The following is a 20,997-nucleotide window of genomic DNA, read 5'->3' on the forward strand; positions in this document are numbered from 1 at the left end:
TGTCTGGTTACTTTTGGCCAACCCTGTATTTATTTTTATTTATATATATATATATATATAACTCCAAGAAAGTTAGAGGCTGTGAATCCAACCCACTAAGGGATAATATCTATCCAATATACTGCTGGTAGAATACCCAGTTATTAATACACAAGTGTTTTTTATTGCATTGCAATTACATTACCGAGTGTACTAAATGGGTGAAGATAAAGAGATATTTTACCATTAATTTATAAAGCAATAAGAAAATGGAGGGGATCAATAGGTGGTTCATCAACTTTTAGACATTATATTATGTCAATTTATTTATTTATTTACTAAACTGATAATTACAATAATATACATACATATAACATTATGCTTTACATATATATATATACTCTTTATCTTATATTAAACTTTTTAATACTTTTTGATAATTATATTTATTAAAAAAAAATAAAATTAAAAAAATAATAATAATAAAAATAATATATATATATATATATAAGTATAAATCAATAATTTAAATAATTTTTAAAACTTTAACTTTAAATAATTTAAATTTTGAACATTATATTAATTATTTTTATTTCTGTGTATTGGTTTATGTTTTTCACTGTTTGATTTGCCTAATAGTGGTTTTATCTCTAACTAGCAGTATCGCCCGGCGTTGCTCGGGTTTGTAAGGGAAATAACTATAAAGCACTTTTAGAGAGTTATAGCCAAAAAATAGCAAAAAAAATTGGGAAAAAAATTATGGTAAATTTTTTTTTGATAGTTAAAAAGGCCGAGTTGCGTCCCCTACACCATCTGCGGTTTGTGTTTCTGATTGTCGACCCCATGTCGAATTTATCGATCTTTTTCTGAACTGGGGAAACTTTTCAAAATTTTCGCTGAGTTAGTTTTGAATTATGACATTGGGCTATGTGTGTGTCAAGTTTCATCAGAATCGGTTGAAAGCCGTGGTCAGAGTGAGGGTACAAACAAACAGACACACAGAAACACGCACAGACAAACTGCCGTTTATATAGAGAGAGATTTAAAAAATATATATATATATATAATGGATTTTCCTGTTGAAGATGACTTATGAGTGTAGTGTTCAGCTGTGTGCTGAATGACCTGCACCAAAGGGTTTGTTTATTGTGGTCAAATGTATGAGCTGTCCATCAGCTCACTCCCTACATCAAATCAATTTAGCCTGAACAGGTGCATGGTGTACCACGCACCAGGTGTTGAAGTGATCACAGAGCAGAGTGAGACGAAGTGAACACAACCCACCGCCTGGTCTAGGAACTGAAACCATGATCTTGAGATTGTGAGCACAACACTCTAACCACTAGGCACCCATGCACCTTTACATATATGTGTGTGTGTGTGTGTGTTACTGCTGGTAGGGACACAGTATTTTGTTTTGCAACCATAATATACAACCAAATATATTAAAGGTTTATCAGTCAATACTGTAATTTACAGAGAGAGAGAGAGAGAGGTAATGGTGTCAGTAAGACCCAAAGGGGTCAGGTAATGCTGAGTAAGGGCTATGGACAGACCATAGTTAGGCTCCAGGTTTGGTCATTGTGCGAATAAGGAGTCCAACGTAGGTCATATATCAGCATGTGTGTATATAAAAATCGTTTTTTTCAGAATGAGATAAAAAACCAAGGCTGTGAAGATTTTAGAACATTTATAAATAGGATAGATACACACATATATATTCATGGTCAGATCAATAAGTATTCAGACTGTTGCCATAGTAACGAAGCTAAAGCACCGCAGAATGAAGCCGTTTGGCACAGATTGACCTTCGACTCTGCTGGTGCATGTGCACTAACTTTTAACATTCTAGCTCACTTCTGCTGTTTACAGCAGTGCTTGGAAGGAAGGTGTGTAGCGTGGGATCATTGAATTGACCATGACAGAAAGTTGAGCAGAGAATCTGCATCAAATTCTGACAAAAGCTTGACAATATCTGCTCAGAGGTCTGTGCAAAGTTTTCAAAAAGTTTTCCTCATTCTTGACACAATCGAGATCTTGTCCAACTGAAACCCGAGTGTCTTTTTGGTCAGCTGAAAGCAGTTTTGGCACAAACTTTGCAAACACATGTCTCATACCTAAATCTTGATTGATAATGAACTGAACTGAACCGTCACTAATCTGCACATCCTCTGATGACTCATGGATGGTGATTCAACAATTTCCCCTCACAACTGCATTCACATCTGTGATGTTTTTCTCTGTTCTGCTGGTTGTGGGTCTCCCAGAATGTTCATCAATATTGACATTTTTTCGGCCTTCTTGGAAATGTCCAAACCACTCGTACACTTGTGTGCAACTTTGTACAGACCTCTGAGCACGTATCGCCATGACAACTTTCTCTGTCATGGTCAATGCAACGATCAAACGCTACACACCTTCCTTCAAAGCACTGCTGTAAACAGAAGAAATGAGCTAGAACATTAAAACTTAGTGTGCGCATGCACAACAGAGTGCAAGGTCAATCTTTGCCAAGCAGATCCACTCTGTGTGCTTTAGCTTTGTTTCCATGGCAACAGTCTGGATACTTATTGATCAGACCTCGTATTTATCTTTGTATGTGGATATGATGTGTATGTTTACCTATATATATATAAAATATACTACAAATATAGGATCTCTTCAGATTAAAATCTCACAGATTAAAAATTTTTTTAACTAAACAGTTTTAAGCTTTGTATGCTGGTTTGATTTCTCACACTGAACATGGTTTGCTTTCAACATTTGTGACAAAATTTCACATTGTAGAAGTTATTTCGTGTTAAAGTTGTCTTATTTGGGTTATTTTAACCAATCAACAACTGAAGAAAACCTCTGCTGTTTGTGACTGTAATCAAAGAACAACAACTTTTGAGTCGTCTCTACTAAATGTCACCAACTCTGTTCTATTTTATTCTTGTTTATTGTTTGTGTTGCATATTACAGGCCTTTTTTTTTTTTGCTTTTTGATTTTGTCCAACCCATGGAAAGCGGACGTTAAACAATGATGATGATGATTGCCTCTTTCTATGTGTGGTGAAAATGTAAATGTACAAAGAGGCGATTGAAAAGCAAACAAAACGTGTAGTATGCAACACAGGCAGTAAACAAAAATAAAATGCAACAGATGGTGAAAATAATCGCAAAATTAACTGGCAAATGTACAAGGAGGCGATCGCAAAAAAACACAAAGGGTGTGATATGCAACACAGGCAGGAAACAAGTGGTGACATTTAGTAGAGATGACCTGCAAGGTGTTGTTCTTTGATTACTATTGCAAACAGCAGTAGTTTTCTTCAGCTGAATACATGTCGTTGATTGGTTAAAATTACCCAAATATGACAACTTCTAAAATATGAAATTTTGTCAAAAATGTTGAAAGTAAACCGTGTTCAGCATGAGAAATTACACCAGTATACAAAGTTTCAAACCGTTTAGTTAAAAAAAAAAAAAATCGATCACTCCAAGTATAGAGTTTGTACACAGTGTTATTGAATTGAGGATTTTATTTAAATAAAACCCTCAATTCAATAACATTGTATACAAACTCTTATACTTGGAATGACCAATTTTAAATACTATTGGAACTTACAAGGTATTGGAATCTTATATGTATACCATTCTGCCTAAAAAATGGATTTACAGGTGTGAGTGAAACTAAAGAGATCCTAAATATAATTTTTTCTTTGTTGTTTCAGCTCAGAGCTGTGGCCATGCTGGAGCACCACCGTTTTATTACACTGTTATTACTGAGAGCTTTCTCTAATATTTGGCATTTGGTGAAGAATGGAGTTTGATGTAGATAGCCTCATTTGCACCTCTTGCCGTGAGGTAGGTTCATCTGGGACTCTCGACAGGAAGAGGTCCAGCTTTGATTTTAAAATGCCTACATCTGCTTTGTGCAGGTTCCTCAGACTCTTTGGGAGAATATTAAAAAGCTGTGGGTCCCTGAAACCCAGGCTGTTGCAGTAACTGGTCCTGAAGCGCGATGGCATTGCTGGGATCTTTGGCACCGTGCAGTGTCAACCTGTTCTGGCATTGGTGTAACTTTCAATACCAAAATTTGGCACAAATCCTTCCAGATGTATATTACTGCATACCTCTCCTACCTTTGCTCCGAAGAGTAGAGTCTTAGCTGTTTCAGCCTTTCCTAGTAGCTGAGCTGTTGCAAAGAGACAATCTTTTTTGTGAAGCTTCACTGGATTGCTTCAAGGTCCGCTGTTAACTTTACATTGTTAGGTGACCATAGGTGGGAGAAATAATCCAGGTGGCTGATGACGAATGTCCTCCAGAGGACCATCATGGTTTCCTTATTTCTGGTTCTGAATGTAATATAAGATAAGATAATATAACCAATTTTCACAAATTTAACCAGATAAAGCCAATAATTTGTTTTGACTTATATACATTATTTGATTTATAAACAATTCATATCTATGTATACATGTTTCTTCAGACCCTTGGTTCCAAAAGACAGACGAAATTCCATGTAAAAGGACTGCTAAATTGTAAAATAATACTGATTCAAAATACCTATGTTTAGGGGCGTGAGTGTTAACAATTCTAAACATAAATACAACAAAAAAACAAAATTCAAATGGATAAATTAATTCTTTCATTCATTTACTTGTTTCAGTCATTTGACTGTGACCATGCTGGAGCACCGCCTTTAGTCAAGCAAATCAACCCCAGAGCTTATTCTTTGTAAGCTTAGTACTTATTCTATTGGTCTCTTTTGCCAAATTGCTAAGTTACGGGGACATAAACATACCATCGGTTGTTAAGCAATGTTGGGGAGACAAACACAGACACAAACATATACACACTCACACATATATATACACATATACAACTGGCTTCTTCCAGATTCCATCTACCAAATCCACTCACAAGGCTTTGGTAGACCCGATGCCATAGTAGAAGACACCTGCCCGAGGTGCCATACAGTGGGGCTATGACCATGTGGTTGGTAAGCAAGCTACTTACCACACAGCCACTCCTGCATCTAACTGAGTAAAGAAAATTTATAACAGTCAAAAATGTTATAGATCTCCAATAAATGTATTTAAATCGAAAGGCATCACAGCCATTTTAATGATATATAATAATAATATGTAAACATATTAGCAAATAAAGTATCAATGTTTTACTTAGTTTTATTGATGGATTAATCGTGTAGATCCATCATCATCATTGTTTAATGTCCGCTTTCCATGCTAGCATGAGTTGGATGAATTGACTGAGGACTGGCGAACCAGATGGCTGCACCTGGCTCCTATCTGATCTGGTAGATGGATGCCCTTCCTAACGCCAACCACTCCGAGAATGTAGTGGGTGCTTTTACATGCCACTGGCACAAGGGCCAGTCAGGTGGTACTGGCAATGGCCATGCTCAAATGGTGTTTTTTTATGTGCCACCTGCACAGGAGCCAGTCCAGCGGCACATTATCTAGGATGCAGTGTTTTTTTTTTTATTCATTTATTTTCCAAATTTGAATGTGATGCAGTCACAGCCCTGTTGTTAAGAAGTTTGGTCCACAATCACAAAGTTCTGGGTTTAGTCTCATCAGTTGGTACATTGGACAAATACTTTTTTCAGGAAACCTTGGGTCAGTCCCTTGTGAGTCTACTTCGGTGGGTGGAAACTGTGTAGAGCCAATCAAATAATGTATTTTAATTACTATATTACAATGGGTGTAGTTAAGGCAGTGAGCTAGCAGAAATGTTAGCACACCGGACGAAATGCGTAACCGTATTTCGTCTGCCGTTATGTTGTGAGTTCAAATTCCGCCAAGGTCGACTTTGCCTTTCATCCTTTCGGGGTTGATTAAATAAGTACCAGTTACGCACTGGGGTCAATATAATCGACTTTATCCGTTTGTCTGTCCTTGTTTGTCCTCTCTGTGTTTAACCCCTTGTGGGTAGTAAAGAAATAGGTATTTCATCTGCCTTTACGTTCTGAGTTCAAATTCCGCCGAGGTTGACTTTGCCTTTCATCCTTTCGGGGTTGATTAAATAAGTACCAGTTACGCACTGGGGTCGATGTAATCGACTTAATCCGTTTGTCCTCTCTGGGTTTAACCCCTTGTGGGTAGTAAAAGAAATGGGTTATAAAGGAAGATAGATAAAAGTAAATAAAGCCGCGGCTGAAGGAGGCGCGTCGGTAAGAGAGAAGGTGAGTGTTAGAGAATTACGATTAGTAAAGGTGGAAGCTAGTTTGTGCAGTAAAAATTATGACGATTTCATGGAGTTGGAGAAAGTTTCGTAGCATTTGCGATAACATTCAAAAATTATGTCAGAGAATCGATTTAGCTTAGAGGTCTTGTGGCGAAATATAGTGAGCGGTACGTGGCAACATACTGGACAAACGCACCAATCTGCTGTCCGAGGAATTCCGCTGCAAACTATGGAACGGGACAGATTATAGAGTATGTCCTTATAGGGTATGTGGATTGCGATGGATGTAGAAAACGAGGTAAATTTTCAGATTAACAGGTGTGCACGTTAGCGTTGCTTAAAATGAATCGTGGTTCCGATGTAAAACCTGTAATGACGTGGGCATATGGTTGTAACTATACATTTAAGCACATTATGGTACAAGCAATTCGTTCAATGGACACTTTTGGAGCATCGCTATCTGCCGAATCAAATTTAAGCTAATCTAGACTTAACACTTTGTTTTTTTAGACTTTTAAGCTCCTCTAGAGTGAATGAATTCCCATCTCTTGGATAATTTCAGTGTTCGACTTTGAGCCCTACAATTTCTGATTTGTACTTAAAAAAATACTTCTTCCAGGGGAGACTAATCTTTATAAACTACTTGTCCGGGTTATCTCCCTTGCTCATTCTTTTTTTTTTTTTTTGCTTAATTCGATAATTTTTTATTTAATTCTAAGCAGAAGTTTTCAACAGGTAGGTTGTATAGGTAAGATCTAGGTTACAGGGTATTTACGTACAAATATTGCCACCAAACCCAGCTGTATGAAACTCAAAATAACTGTAGTTGATTCTGGAACAATGAAACTTAAAATACCTTGAGGTATCGGGTCCACACACACAACAAACACACACACGCACACACATAGGTAATCGTTCCGTAAGTCAGGGATGATATTGAAATAAACATGGGAGAAGCCTTTGAAGACAGAAGACAGTGATAAGGATGAATAACACGGCAGGGAAATTGAATTGAGCTCAAAACAGAGAATACGATTGGTTAAAATTCGAAGAATTAAACTACGTAAAAGTTACAAAATACATTTTTCTCAAAAAAACTAATTGAAATTAATGTTTTCTTTTGACACATTCTACCAGTATACGAAGTTTCAAATTATTTAGTTAAGTAGAAAATTCTGTCCATCTTTTAGAAAAGATCCCAAGCTACAATACTTATTTACACAAATAGTTACGTAACCAAAGTTTACTCTTGAAATTACGTTGTCTGCTAATGAATTAGGAGCCGCTCCCCCCTCCTAAAACGAAACATCTTGTCTAAACCACAGCGCTCCGCTGATAAAGTGCTTGTTTGCAGCTATTGCAATCACGTGGTTCCAGGTTTAGTCCCACAGCGCGGCACCGAAGGCACGTTTTTTCCTTTCGCCCTAGGAGACTAGTACCTTATGGGTGAAGATGGTAGGCAGAAACCGGGTGGAAGTCTGTTGTATGTATATTTGTTCTCTACTGCTTGAGAACCTGTTTATGTTTGTTTACGTCCCCCGTAACTTAGCTATTCGACAAGAAACCGATAAAGTAGGTACTAGTGCAGTGGTTTTCAACCAGGGTTCCGCAAGAAGTTACAAAACTGCTAAAATCGGCAGTAATTTTTAATTCTCCTGTGCAGATATGTGTGCATAAGGCTATTAAATTATTGCACAGGGGTTCCTCGAGCCAGTAGAATGTTTCCTTGGGGTTCCGCTCCAGCAAAAAGTTTGAAAAGCACTGTACTAGAGATTAAAGAAAAAAAATCAGTACTGAGTTTATTTGTTTGACTAAACCCTCCAAGGCGGTGCCTCAGAATGGCTACCGTCCAATAACCGAAACAAACAAAGCGTAAAATTACAATCTTAAATGTTTGTCCCTCGCTAAATCCGAATCTGTGCCCCTTTTTTACCTTTCCCCAACTGATAATGAGTTATTATTTCAAAATAACGTATTTTAATATATGCCTAACTATAAAAGTAAAACAGGAAACAATTAAAGTCCTTAATTTACAAATAGAAATATTAATTCCAAGTAAACAGAGTTCTTAATTCAGTCACAAAGTTTTATTTCTTTCAACGACATTTCAGCATTTAAAAAAAGCCGCTCTTCCAAAACGAGGCTTACATATTACTTCCGGTTCATAACCTCTTCTTCCGGTAGTTTCTTTCATTCAAATCTTGAAATCTCCACCGTTCGAAGTCGTAACGGATTCTACGAGGTAGGTTCTAGTTTATTCACTATCCTCGCTTTTCCTAGTCCTTAATTCAAACTGATCTTTAAGCTGCTCTTACATTTACAGTCCTAAAATATAAAAAAGAAAGGTCCCTTAAATACTGATGTCTATTTCGTTGTTGCCCAGTTCCCTAGAAAATGAGATTTCGCTTAATTAGCTTCATTTATTAGTTTTTCAAGGCAAATACTTTAATGTAACACACACACGTGTAATAAAACTGTATTAAAAGACTGGTTCTTGAATTTAGTGCCATAAAATTGAGGATATTCATTTTATTAGTTTAAATATTCGCCTTGATAGGCGTGTTTCCCGGAATAGTCTTTCACTATCTCGTGGACACGGAATTGCGTGGTTGTTCACTTTTCTTGAAGCATTTTTTTGTCAAAAAAAAGTAGGAAAACAAAAAACAAGCTGGAATGTCTTTGATTATAGGTCTGCTCAGATAGGGAGGATAAAGACAAAAAAAAAAAATCTTTTTACACCCTTATTCAAATTCCGAAACTCTCTGCGACGGACTTTCGGAAACGGCTATCACTGCCACTTGGGAAAGGGAAAGTAATGTGTGTGGTTGCTTTCTTCTGTTAAAGAATTACTTTGGTATCCCCAAAGTTTCATTTTTAACATTTTTGCCCCTAACTTCACGCTCTCTTGCTGCCGACTCATCAGACGAGTGTAACAATAAAAAAAGAAAGAAGAAAACCCCAAAGGCGATCTTTCGTCTCTAGTAGACCTTTCCGTCGATTTCCGTAAAAAAATTTTTTTCTTTTACATATGGGCTTGCGGTAACTTTTGAAGTAATATACATACATATACACATACACCGAGTAAAAAATTTCAGTTATCTCTCTCTTTCACACATTACTCTGTCTCTTCACACACACTAACAGAAGCACTTCACTTACACAACATACTGTCTGTCTCCCCACCCCCTCAACACACACACCACACACATGTACATCAATGCTTCACATGCACGGTAACTTCAAAAGAACTTCCCTCGTCATACAATCGCTTTCTCTTAGTCTCTTTCGCTCTCATTACTTCAAAGTTCCCGCAAGCCATATGTAAAAAGAAAAAATTTGTTTACGGAAATCGACGGAAAGGTCTGCTAGAGACGAAAGATTGTCACCCCAAATATTTGAAAAAGTTTGCGAACTGTTAAGAATTTCCAACTTAACTACGCTGTGTTATATTATATCCTTTTATCCGTTAGTAAATGAAGTTAGGAATGATTTAACCTAACATGATGGAGGGCGAAGTTTCGTATGTCGTAGATCAGATTTCCGTCGATTTCCGTAAAACTTTATTTTTTACATAGTAATGAGAGCGAAAGAGACTAAGAGGAAGCGATTTTACGACGAGAAGGTTCACTTTGAAATCGCCTGTGTGCGTTTGATGGGGTGTGGGAGACAGACAGTATGTTGTTGTAAGTGAAGTGCTTCTGTTAGTGTGTGCGAAGAGACGAGAGAGTAATGTTGAAAGAGAGAGATAACTGATTTTTTTACTCGGTGTATGTGTATATGTATGTATGCATGTATGTGTGTGTGTGTGTGTATGTATCTATGTATGTGTGTGTGTTTATGTATGTATGTATGTATGTATGGCGGCATAGACTTTTCACACAGAACATTACCAATCGGATTTTGTCACTTTTCCTTACACATTTTGTACTGTTCGTTCCTTTTGCGCACAACACAATGTTACACATGCATATATATGCATGCTTGCACCCAGTTTCTGTGCACCTCTATAGACTATTAACTTTTTTTTTCCTTTGAATGCAACTCTTTCTCATGAGAAGAATATCTCCTCATTTTATAACTCCCCATCTTTTCTTACCATTTCACCATCGTCACATCACAGAGACATTAAGGCTGCACAGTAGCAGTCGACAAGGCATGTATAACGATTAAATAAAAAAATTTTGTCTATATCTTCGATCACTGTCATTATTCCATTGAGTCACCTCATTATTTTCTACATAGCAGACTGTTACATAAACAGGCGCCGCAAGGTAATCTTTCGTTTTAATTCGAAATAATTAAACACTGAATCGGCATACATACATACATACATACATACACACACACACACACACGTACTTACACACACACACATACATGCAGACATACATATTCACATACACCGTAAAAAATACGATGAATCGGCCATACATACATACATACATACATAAACACACACACATACATAGATACATACACCACACATACATGCATACATACATATACACATACACCGAGTAAAAAAATCAGTTATCTCTCTCTTTCACACATTACTCTCTCTGTCTCTTCGCACACACTAACAGAAGCAATTCACTTACACAACATACTGTCTGTCTCCACACCCCCTCAAACGCACACAGGCGATTTCAAAGTGAAACCTTCTCGTCGTAAAATCGCTTCCTCTTAGTCTCTTTCGCTCTCATTACTTATGTAAAAAATAAAAGTTTTTTACGAAATCGACGAAATCTGTGCTACTACACGAACTATGCCTGATGGAGTTTTGGGGTGGAGATTGATTTATTTTGAGAAAGTAAAACAATAATAAAAAACTTATTTAAAATTTACTTCTTGAAATGGTCAAACTAAAGCGTTTGACCCGGTCATAAAAACATTAAAAAATATAGTGTAATAGGTGTAAAACAACTTGCTCTAAACGAAGATGACAAAAAAAAATGCGCGCTTGCGAAAAGGGGGTGGGGGAGAGGACTCGGAATATTCACATCGTGAATGTTCCGGGTCTGATCCGGACACAAAAACAAAAAAAAATTCACATCTTCAGTCCATGGCCTTTAAATTATAGTGTATGACCCGGGCCAGAATAAAATAGTGTAATTGGTGTAAAACTACTTGTTCTAAACGATTATCAAGAACACACACACACACAAAGAGAAATGGTTGGTTCAAGGCAAGTGTGCATTGAACTGAATTTAAATAAGCAAGAAAGATATTATCAAAGAAAAGGCCATAGCACCATCTTTAGTATCTGTTGTTATTATTATTGTGGAGTTGAATGTGTGTGTGTGTGGTGAAGTTATCAATATCAATAGATTAACCAACACCATTGAAGTGAAATAATAGTTTCTATACTTTTTGGTTTGGCGCTGCTGAACTGAGTCAAAGACTTTGTAATACAAGTCAGAAGAAAACAAGAAAAAGAAAGAAAAATGCGATAGCCATAACAGTAAAGAATTAAGACCTTCCCCCCCCCCCCAAACAGTAACCCTTGTGTTTAAAATCTCCCTAACAAAAAGAAGAGACGTTGTTTGGCTATGGACTACATTGGTCTTTCCATGTTGTGCTTTAGCCACAATTTACACTTTTTTTATTACTTTTGTGCCCAGGGTCAGAATATTCCAGCCTTACAATGGATTTAGAAGAGCTAGCAAAACCTCTGAGTAGCTCCTGCAGTCTCAGCATAGGGAAAAGCATCTCTGATGTTTATTTCACCTATATATATATATATATATATATATATATATATATATATATATATATATATATATATATATATATACTCTTTTACTCTTTTTCTTGTTTCAGTCATTTGACTGTGGCCATGCTGGCGCACTGCCTTTAGTCGAGCAAATCGACCCCAGGACTTATTGTTTGTGAGCCCAGTACTTATTCTATCGGTCTCTTTTGCCGAACCGCTAAGTGACGGCGACGTAAACACACCAGCATCGGTTGTCAAGCAATGCTAGGGGGACAAACACAGACACACAAACATACACACACACACATATATATATATACATATATACGACAGGCTTCTTTCAGTTTCCGTCTACCAAATCCACTCACAAGGCTTTGGTCGGCCCGAGGCTATAGTAGAAGACACTTGCCCAACATGCCATGCAGTGGGACTGAACCCGGAACCATGTGGTTGGTTAGCAAGCTACTTACCACACAGCCACTCCTATGTACACTTGCGTCAGAAATTAATTAGCACTTCTCAAATTTCTACATTAAATAGGTTAAATCAATTAACCTATGAGCTGTTCAAAACGTCTTACGCGATGAGAAAACTTAGTATGGTGTGATTTCGGTCCTTGCGAGGCGCTACCTATATCTATTAAACAAAGGAAGATTTGTCTGCATCCACACTCCAAGTTGTTGTTGCACTGCTATGTCAACATCATAAGGCTGTAGACTCTCAAACTGCTCTGCAAACAAAGTTACGTCATCGTTCTGCGCAACAGTGAACTCGCAACAAAGCAATAGTTCGAGATATGGCCACTAGGTGACAGCACATACCTTGAGTGAAGAGCAAATCAAGGGTGCTAATTAATTTCTGACGGTAGTGTATATATATATAAAATAGATGATATAAATGATGGTTGGTTGATTAATTTTTCCAATCATACTTTGTGTAGAGAGGTGACAGAAAAGGTAACAACAGGTACAGAGTGAGACAGTACCTTGGAGCCAGGCAGTAAGTAATGGTACACAATACAGAGGATGAGGAAGAGAGTAAATGACAGTTAGGGGAAGAGTGATACAAAACCTCTTTTAAAGTGTACATATATAAATTAAAATCTTCCATCATAATTCTATAGAAAGATCTCGGTCTCAATTAAGTTACAAACATCAACTACATGACGAAATGAAATTCTTGATTATTTCTTAATTGAAACATGTAGGTAGCATAATTAGTCACAAATATGATAATGAAAGGATTAAAGTTACGTATTTCTTTTACAAATTTATTTAAATTCTGGGAAAACATTGAGAATGATTTCAATATATCCATTAAAATTTGGGATTTCTGACTGCAGAAACTACTTTAAAGGCTCTGATTCATTTTTATTTTTCTTAGCAACAAAACTGTCAAAGTCTTTAATAATGGAATTCTTTTTTTATCCATGTTTCTGTAGCTACCAACACATTCTGACTTTAGAGAATGACATCCAGTGCTGCTTCTCCAAATATTCATACTCCTCCTAACCAATATCTACCCGGTTATCTCTTGGGAGACGTTACACCACATGGCAGAACGGTGAGATTTTTTTTCTTTTTTTTAGCCATCAACAAATGCCAATCTTATAATAGGATCCATTTATCAAAATCAAAATCTCATTCGATGACTGGCATCCGTACTAGCAGGTTGCAAAGAGCACCATACGAGCGTGATCATTGACAGAGCGGCTAACCGGCTGTCTTGCCAGTGGCACATAAAAGGCACCATTTGAGTGTGAGCGTTACCAGCGTCGCCTTACTGGCACTTGTTCCCCTGCTAGTAGGGTGTTCTCGAAGTTAAAGTTAGGCCATGGGTTTCCCAGATTGTCTCCGTCAACCGAGGATAGATCCTGGACCTGATTATCATCATCATCATGGTTTAACATCCGCTTTCCATGCTAGCATGGGTTGGACGATTGACTGAGAGCTGGCAAACCAGATGGCTGCACCAGGCTTCAAGCTTGATCTGGCAGAGTTTCTACTACTGGATGCCCTTCCTAATGCCAACCACTCTGAGAGTGTAGTGGGTGCTTTTACGTGCCACCGGCACGGAAGCCAGTTAGCCACTCTGGCAATGATCATGCTCGGATGGTTCTCTTAACATCCTACTAGCATATAAGGACTGGTGCAAATTTGGGCCTCCTATAGGCCAATTTTTGTCCCTAGCACTCTTTTCCTGAACAGCACTGCTGAAATTTCATTGCATCTTTGTATGCCATCAAATGCAGTATTTCTTTTTTCCTGTGGATTTGAGGACTTTTGCTGATGTAAGAAAAAATTGTAGTTTATTGTTGTTGTAAACTTGACAGTAACATTTATTAATTTTTTTATCCTTTAGCAAACTCCACTCCGTTGGCCTTCAGGTCATGCTCAGACCACACCCATCTCTGCCAGACGTCAACAAGGAACCAAAGTATCCCCAGCATCCAGTATGGTAACGACCCCACCATCAAGGTGAGTGTTTCAGTTATTTGAAATTTTTTACTTATTGGATTATGAGATGAATTTGCAAGAAAGTTTGAAGTTGTTTAGAAGGCAACTAGAATTAACCCTTTTAGCACCAACTTCATTCTACAGTATAAACTTCATGTTTTAGAGTGCATTTAAACCAGCCTTATCTGGCCCAAATATTCAGTGCTAGTATAGGATGCAGTCTAACACTTTGTCAAACAGTATAGCCAGGGTTATCTACCTTAATCGTTCAGTTAATAAAGGAAACCAATTTTCCCATGATACGGACATTAACAACAGATTAAACTGAAGTTGAGCCAGAGTGAGATTTTAGAACTTACTGGCACTTGTGCCCGTGCTAGTAGGGTGCCAAGAGCACCATCCGAGCGTGATCGTTGCTATTGCCAGAGCAGCCATCCGGCTTCCGTGCCGGTGGCACGTAAGAGAGCACCATTCGACCGCGATCATTACCAACGTCGCCTTACTGGCACCTGTACCGGTGGCATGTGTAAAAAGATTTGTGCAAGGTCATTGCCAGTACCGCCTGACTGGCCCCCATGCCTGTGGCACATAAAAAGCACCCACTACACTCTCAGAGTGGTTGGCATTAGGAAGGGTATCCAGCTGTAGAAATTCTGCCAGATCAAGATTGGAGCTTGGTGCAGCCATCTGGTTCGCCAGTCCTCAGTCAATATCGTCGAACCCATGCTAGCATGGAAAGCGGACGTTAAACGATGATGATGATTTTTCTTTGTCATGGATATACCCATGACCACAGCAGTGACTCTAACAAGAAAATCTAAAAATACAATAACTGACTGGTATAATATGTGTCGCAAGGTGCGTGGAGCCATAGTTAATCATGAACGGTGAGGGAAGATGGTTGGAACAAACGATAACCCCATTGAGATCGATGAAGCAAAATTTGCTGGTCGACGAAAATGCAATCGTGGAAGAAAACTGGATGGTGACAACGCTCCTCTCTTAATGACAGTGATGCAGAACAACAGGAACCATGGATGTAGAATTGATAGGCTGTGGGTCTCAAACAATGCTCAGACTGTTGATACTTTTGTGTGGAATGGTGTGACGGGAACACTCTGATCCCAATTATTGAAAGTGAATGTGAAAAAGATGATTGGTCCACTTATAATAATTTAAATGCCATAGTTTATCACCATCTTACAGTGAACCATCAATGACATTTATGGATCCAGTGAGTGGAGCACACACTCAGGCCATTGAGTGATCTTGGTTAAATGCTAAAACCATGATTCTGAAATATTTGAAGTTTTTTAATTGCTGAAATCTCTGGAAAAATCTGAGAGATCAGGTAGACAACCCTGTTTGACACCATGTTAGACTGTGTACTAGACTAGCACCAAATATTCTTGTTTTATCCTCAAACTGGCCGGATCTAGCTTCATCATCATCATCATCGTTTAACGTCCGTTTTCCGCGCTAGCACGGGTTGGATGGTTAGACCGGGGTCTGGGAAGCCAGGGGCTGCTCCAGGCTCCAGTCTGATCTGGCAGAGTTTCTACGGCTGGATGCCCTTCCTAACGCCAACCACTCCGCGAGTGTAGTGGGTGCTTTTTACGTGCCATCGGCCACGTTCAGATGGTGCTTTTTATGTGCCACCGGCACGGTGCTGGCATCAGCCACGTTTGGATGGTGCTTTTTATGTACCACCGGCCCAGAAGCCAGTCGGTGCGGCGCTGGCATCGGCCACATTCGGATGGTGCTTTTTATGTGCCACCGGCACAGAAGCCAGTCGAGTCGGCGCTGGCTACGGCCACGTTCGGATGGTGCTTAGCCTGCAGTATTATTTTAGAAATAAACACACATCATTGAAATTCCAAAGCTACAAGACAATAGATGTCCAATTCCAATTGATGTGAATAAATGTACCAGCGTCGCTGGTGGCACGTAAAAAGCACCCACTACACTCTCAGAGTGGTTGACGTTAGGAAGGGCACCAGCACCAATAGAGTCACTAAGCAACTTGCAAGAAGAGATCTCTCAGCTGAGTGGGTAGAGCAGTAATATATAATAGATATGTTAATAGTATATTATAGATCAGCACTTCATAAATTATGGGTTGTGACCCCAAATGGGATTGCGAAAGTTAAATTCAAACACTTGAATTTCTGACACTTGGTCATTGCCAGTACCGCCTGACTGGTCCCTGTGCTGGTGGCACATAAAAAGCACCCACTACACTCTTGGAGTGGTTGGCGTTAGGAAGGGCATCCAGCTGTAGAAACTCTGCCAGATCAAGATTGGAGCCTGGTGCAGCCATCTGGTTCGCCAGTCCTCAGTCAAAATCGTCCAAGCCATGCTAGCATGGAAAGCGGACGTTAAACAATGATGATGACGACACATGACAGAGTGATCTGAATGCTAAATGGTTGAACTGGTAAAGATGACAGGGTTGTGTACCTCTTGAGCTTTTGCAAATAAGTGGTTTCAGGGAACATGTATGCAGGGAGGAATTCTTGAGAGCCAACAGTCGAGGAAGGAAGGTCTAAATATAGGGGTTACAGTGGCACCTGGAGTTGGTGGGTATGGGTGACAGGAGGAGATGAATTACAGTGTCCCCTGAAGGAGGAGCTGAATGAATCAGCACAACCCAGGCAGAGATGGCAGGTGACCATCCATATCTGGAGGGCATCTGACCGTGTAATGGTGGTGGTCATGGTTGAAAGGCCTGGGAGAGGAGACAGATGCCTGTTGGACTGAAGTTGGAGTGTGGTGATGAGTGACTTAATACCTATTTCTTTATTACCCACAAGGGGCTAAACACAGAGGGGACAAACAAGGACAGACATAGGTATTAAGTCGATTACATCGACCCCAGTGCATAACTGGTACTTAATTTATCGACCCCAAAAGGATGAAAGGCAAAGTCGACCTCGGCGGAATTTGAACTCACAACGTAACTTAATACCATTCAATCTGGGTTTTCTGTGTGTGTGCTCGGTCTAAGAATTTCATACTTTATTAGATATGAAGTGAAATTAGATCCAACCGTATGGCCTTGGGTTCAATCCCACTTCACAGCACTTTGAGCAAATGTTTTCTATTAAAGCCTTGCTTTGACCAAAGCCTTATGAGTGGATTTGGTAGGTGGAAACTAAGCGAAACCCATTTTATATGTATTTGTCTCCCCCTATAGTTTGATGACCAGTGATTATTTGTTTACATCCCTGTAACTTAGCAGTTCAGTTAAAAGAGACAGAATAAGTACTGGGGTTGATTTGTTCAACTAAATCCATCAAGGAGTGTCCCAGCATGAGTGCAATCCAATGACAGACCCTCACCCAAAATTGCTGGCCTTGTGCTAAAATTTGAAACTATTAATTAAGCTGTTGTTTGGAACATAAATTGACATGGAATTTTGATGGAAGATTTTGAGATCACTGCCAACAGTTTGTCTCCTGGAACCAGGGTCAGTTTTGGATGAATTTGTATCGAAAGAGTTAATCACCCGTCTGTTATTGTTTCTACCATTGCTGAAAGTAAAATTAATATTTTTCAGAAGCGAGATTCTTCGCAGTAAAGATCGGAGTGCTGCACCGCCTGTCCAGAGTTTATTCGAATCTCCAATGTCTTCATCAATGGTAGAGACTTCTTTCCGCCAAGTAAGTTAAGCTTGATTCTCATTAAACAAAATACGATGAAAGTAACTTTGTTTGTCTTAATTTGTTTATTGTATTTGATAACATAAAAAACACGTATGCATATTAGATATGCCCCAGTTTTAGCAGCATATGTTCACGGAGGAAAATGGTTGTAGTGCATTACATTAAAGCAGTGACCCCCCCAACCAGGAGTCCACGGACCCCTAGTGGTCCACAAAGGTAGTACAGGGGGTCCATGAACTAAATTCAAAATTTCATATATACATATGTATGAGAGGGTTTGGTGTCTGGAAGACCCAAAAGGCAGGTAAGGCTATGTAAGTACTACAGAAGGACTGCTGTTAGACTCCTGGTTCAATAATAGTATGAGTGAAGAGTCTAACGCAAGTCGTGTGTGAACGTGTATATGGTAAATAAAATGAGACAACAAAGCCAAGCCAGTGTGAAATTTCTAGGACGTTTATAAAGAGAAAGGTAGTCTTAACAGCTGTTTCAGGGATATAAAAGCTATATATAGAGACAATACGAGAGAGTTAAATAGAAGGAAATAGTAGAGTTCAATATAAGTTATTTTGGAAAGGGAGAGATGTAGGAAGTATAAAGCTAAATATGAGAATAAAAATAAATTGTATGTATTATATATTTTTATTCTTATCCTCATACTTCCCTTTGTACTTATATCTCTCTCTTTCCAAAATAACTTCCTATATTGAACTCAACTATTTCCTTCTAGTTAACTTTCTCATATCATCTCTAATGATGAGATATCTTTTATTTCCCTGAAACAGCTGTTAAGACTACTTTACTCTTTATAAAATGTCCTAGAAATTTCACATTGCCTTGGCTTTGTTGTTTCATTTTATCTAACACACACACACACACTTCAAAAAGAATTTAGTAAAATATTTTTGTTATTATTAAGCTGATGTTTAAAATATAAATTAACGTGAAATTTTGATTAACGGTTTTAATTTAAATCACTTGAAAATAGGAAGTTTGTATCTTAGAATCAGAAGCGGTCTTGGACAGGTTGCTTTCAAAAGAATCAAACGGCTAATTTCTAATCTCACTTATTTTATTTCTCCTGTTGACATTACTTTCACATTTTCACATTTTTGTAGACTCCTTACTCCTCCTTCACTCAACAACACACATCCCCAGCTGTATCGCGGCCCATCTCTGAACCTGAAATGATGCAAATTGGTAAGAGCAAATTTAATTATTCACAATTCATTCATGGATGGGGTTGGTCGGTCTGGGTTATAACTGGAAAAGAAAAAAAAAACACTTCCTTGTATTGTCATGCAATGGGACTGATCTTAAAACCATTTGGTTGCAGAACAAACTTTTCACCCGGATCGTAGAGTGACCTGCTGTTCTTGAGAAGACCTATTGAGTCAAGTACGTTAACACCAACATCAAATGAAAATTGAATGGAAATAGTAGTTAAGACACCCGTGCCAGTCACATGTTAAAAGAAAAGCACCGTCCGAACGTGGCAGCGCCGCCTGACTGGCGTCCGTGTCGGTGACACGTAAAAGCACCATCCGTTCGTGGCCGTTTGCCAGTCTCCTCTGGCGCCTGTGCTGGTGGCATGTAAAAAGCACCCACTACACTCACAGAGTGGTTGGTGTTAGGAAGGGCATCCAGCTGTAGAAACACTGCCAGATCAGACTGGGCCTGGTGCAGCCTTCTGGCTTCCCAGACCCGATAGAACCGTCCAACCCATGCTAGCATGGAAAACGGATGTTAAACGATGATGAAAGGCAATGAATAAATTCTCAGCAAATAACAAAACCAAACAGTCGTTAAGAGAAATGAAAGCAGCTGAACCTGGTTTAGTGTGAAGGCTGCATGGAACTGCATAACCCCAAGATATGATCATTATAAACAGCGCTGGCCTAACCACTAAGCCCTTATGAGCATGTGCTTAAGGCATCAAGGGAAGAGGACACCACAGAAATGGTAAGGGGTTTACGGCACAAAAGAAACCCCTTTCGTCATCATTTAACGTCCGCTTAACCGGGGTCTGGGAAGCCAGGAGGCTGCACCAGGCCTTGTCTGATCTGGCAGTGTTTCTACAGCTGGTGCTCTTCCTAACGCCAACCACTCCATGAGTGTAATGGGTGCTTTTTACATGCTACCGGCACAGGTGCCAGGCGAGGCTGGCAACGGCCACGGTTGGTGCTTTTTACATGCCACCGGCACAGAGGCTAGTTGAGGCAGCACTGGCATTGGCCACGTTCGGATGTTTCTTTTACGTGCCACTGGCACTGGTATGACAACTACAGTTTCCATTGACTTTTGATCGATTTCGATTTCACTTGCCTCAACAGGTCTTCGCAAGCAGAGTTTAGTGTCCCAAGAAGGAAAGGTGTGCATAAGTGGACTGGCTACATCCCAGGTAAAGGCCACGGGTTATGGTCTCACTTGTCCTGTTGCTAAAATAATGTTCTTGATGCCTTATCTTTATTAAGTATAGAAGCAGGTGTGTTACGCAAGAGTAATTTTGAGGATCTGATCAAAGACTTTCCAATTAAAAAAGAATAGAAAACTTTTCAAATTTTGAATTCCATTTATATGTGGGGGCAGCAAATTCTTTTAAGTGCTTGGGGCCTTTATGGGTCTTAATCTGGCCCTGATTATAAGACATAAAATGATTGTTTTACTTTTATATTTCCAGGTGGATCATCACCATTATCGAATACAAGCCCACTAAATGTCTCTAATATTAATCAAAGTTTCCAGCAGGTCTCCAAAATACACACATCTCCAACACAAATGGATCCCTTTTATACTCAAGGGTATGTATTTAATTTCTACAAACATGTTAAGGGGGTGGGGGTCTTGTCCTGCAGATACCTGGTGACTTCACTAATGCTGGTGCTGTGGATAAAAGCACCAAGTACACTCTGTGAAGTAGCTGGCATGAAAAAGGACATCCAATGTTGAAACCATGCCAAACAAAAAAATAAAGAACATTGGAGTTCAG

At 38.9% G+C, this 20,997-nt stretch overlaps 1 protein-coding gene across 1 annotated transcript in view; it reads left to right on the plus strand.

Annotated features, from left to right (window-relative positions):
* Positions 1 to 790: 790 nt before the first annotated feature.
* The window catches only part of LOC115230995 (nucleoporin NUP35-like), a 32,712-nt gene continuing 12,505 nt past the window's right edge, over positions 791 to 20,997 (plus strand). The window contains exons 1-8 of the mRNA XM_029801089.2: positions 791 to 803; positions 1,905 to 1,907; positions 8,398 to 8,416; positions 13,329 to 13,450; positions 14,249 to 14,364; positions 17,903 to 18,005; positions 19,127 to 19,208; positions 20,689 to 20,809. Coding sequence (XP_029656949.1) covers positions 13,355 to 13,450; positions 14,249 to 14,364; positions 17,903 to 18,005; positions 19,127 to 19,208; positions 20,689 to 20,809 — 518 coding nt within the window. The 5' untranslated portion in view covers positions 791 to 803; positions 1,905 to 1,907; positions 8,398 to 8,416; positions 13,329 to 13,354. The remainder of the gene's footprint in view (positions 804 to 1,904; positions 1,908 to 8,397; positions 8,417 to 13,328; positions 13,451 to 14,248; positions 14,365 to 17,902; positions 18,006 to 19,126; positions 19,209 to 20,688; positions 20,810 to 20,997) is intronic.

The sequence above is a fragment of the Octopus sinensis genome, unplaced genomic scaffold (genome assembly GCF_006345805.1).
Source record: "Octopus sinensis unplaced genomic scaffold, ASM634580v1 Contig17052, whole genome shotgun sequence".
Lineage (NCBI taxonomy): Eukaryota > Metazoa > Mollusca > Cephalopoda > Octopoda > Octopodidae > Octopus > Octopus sinensis.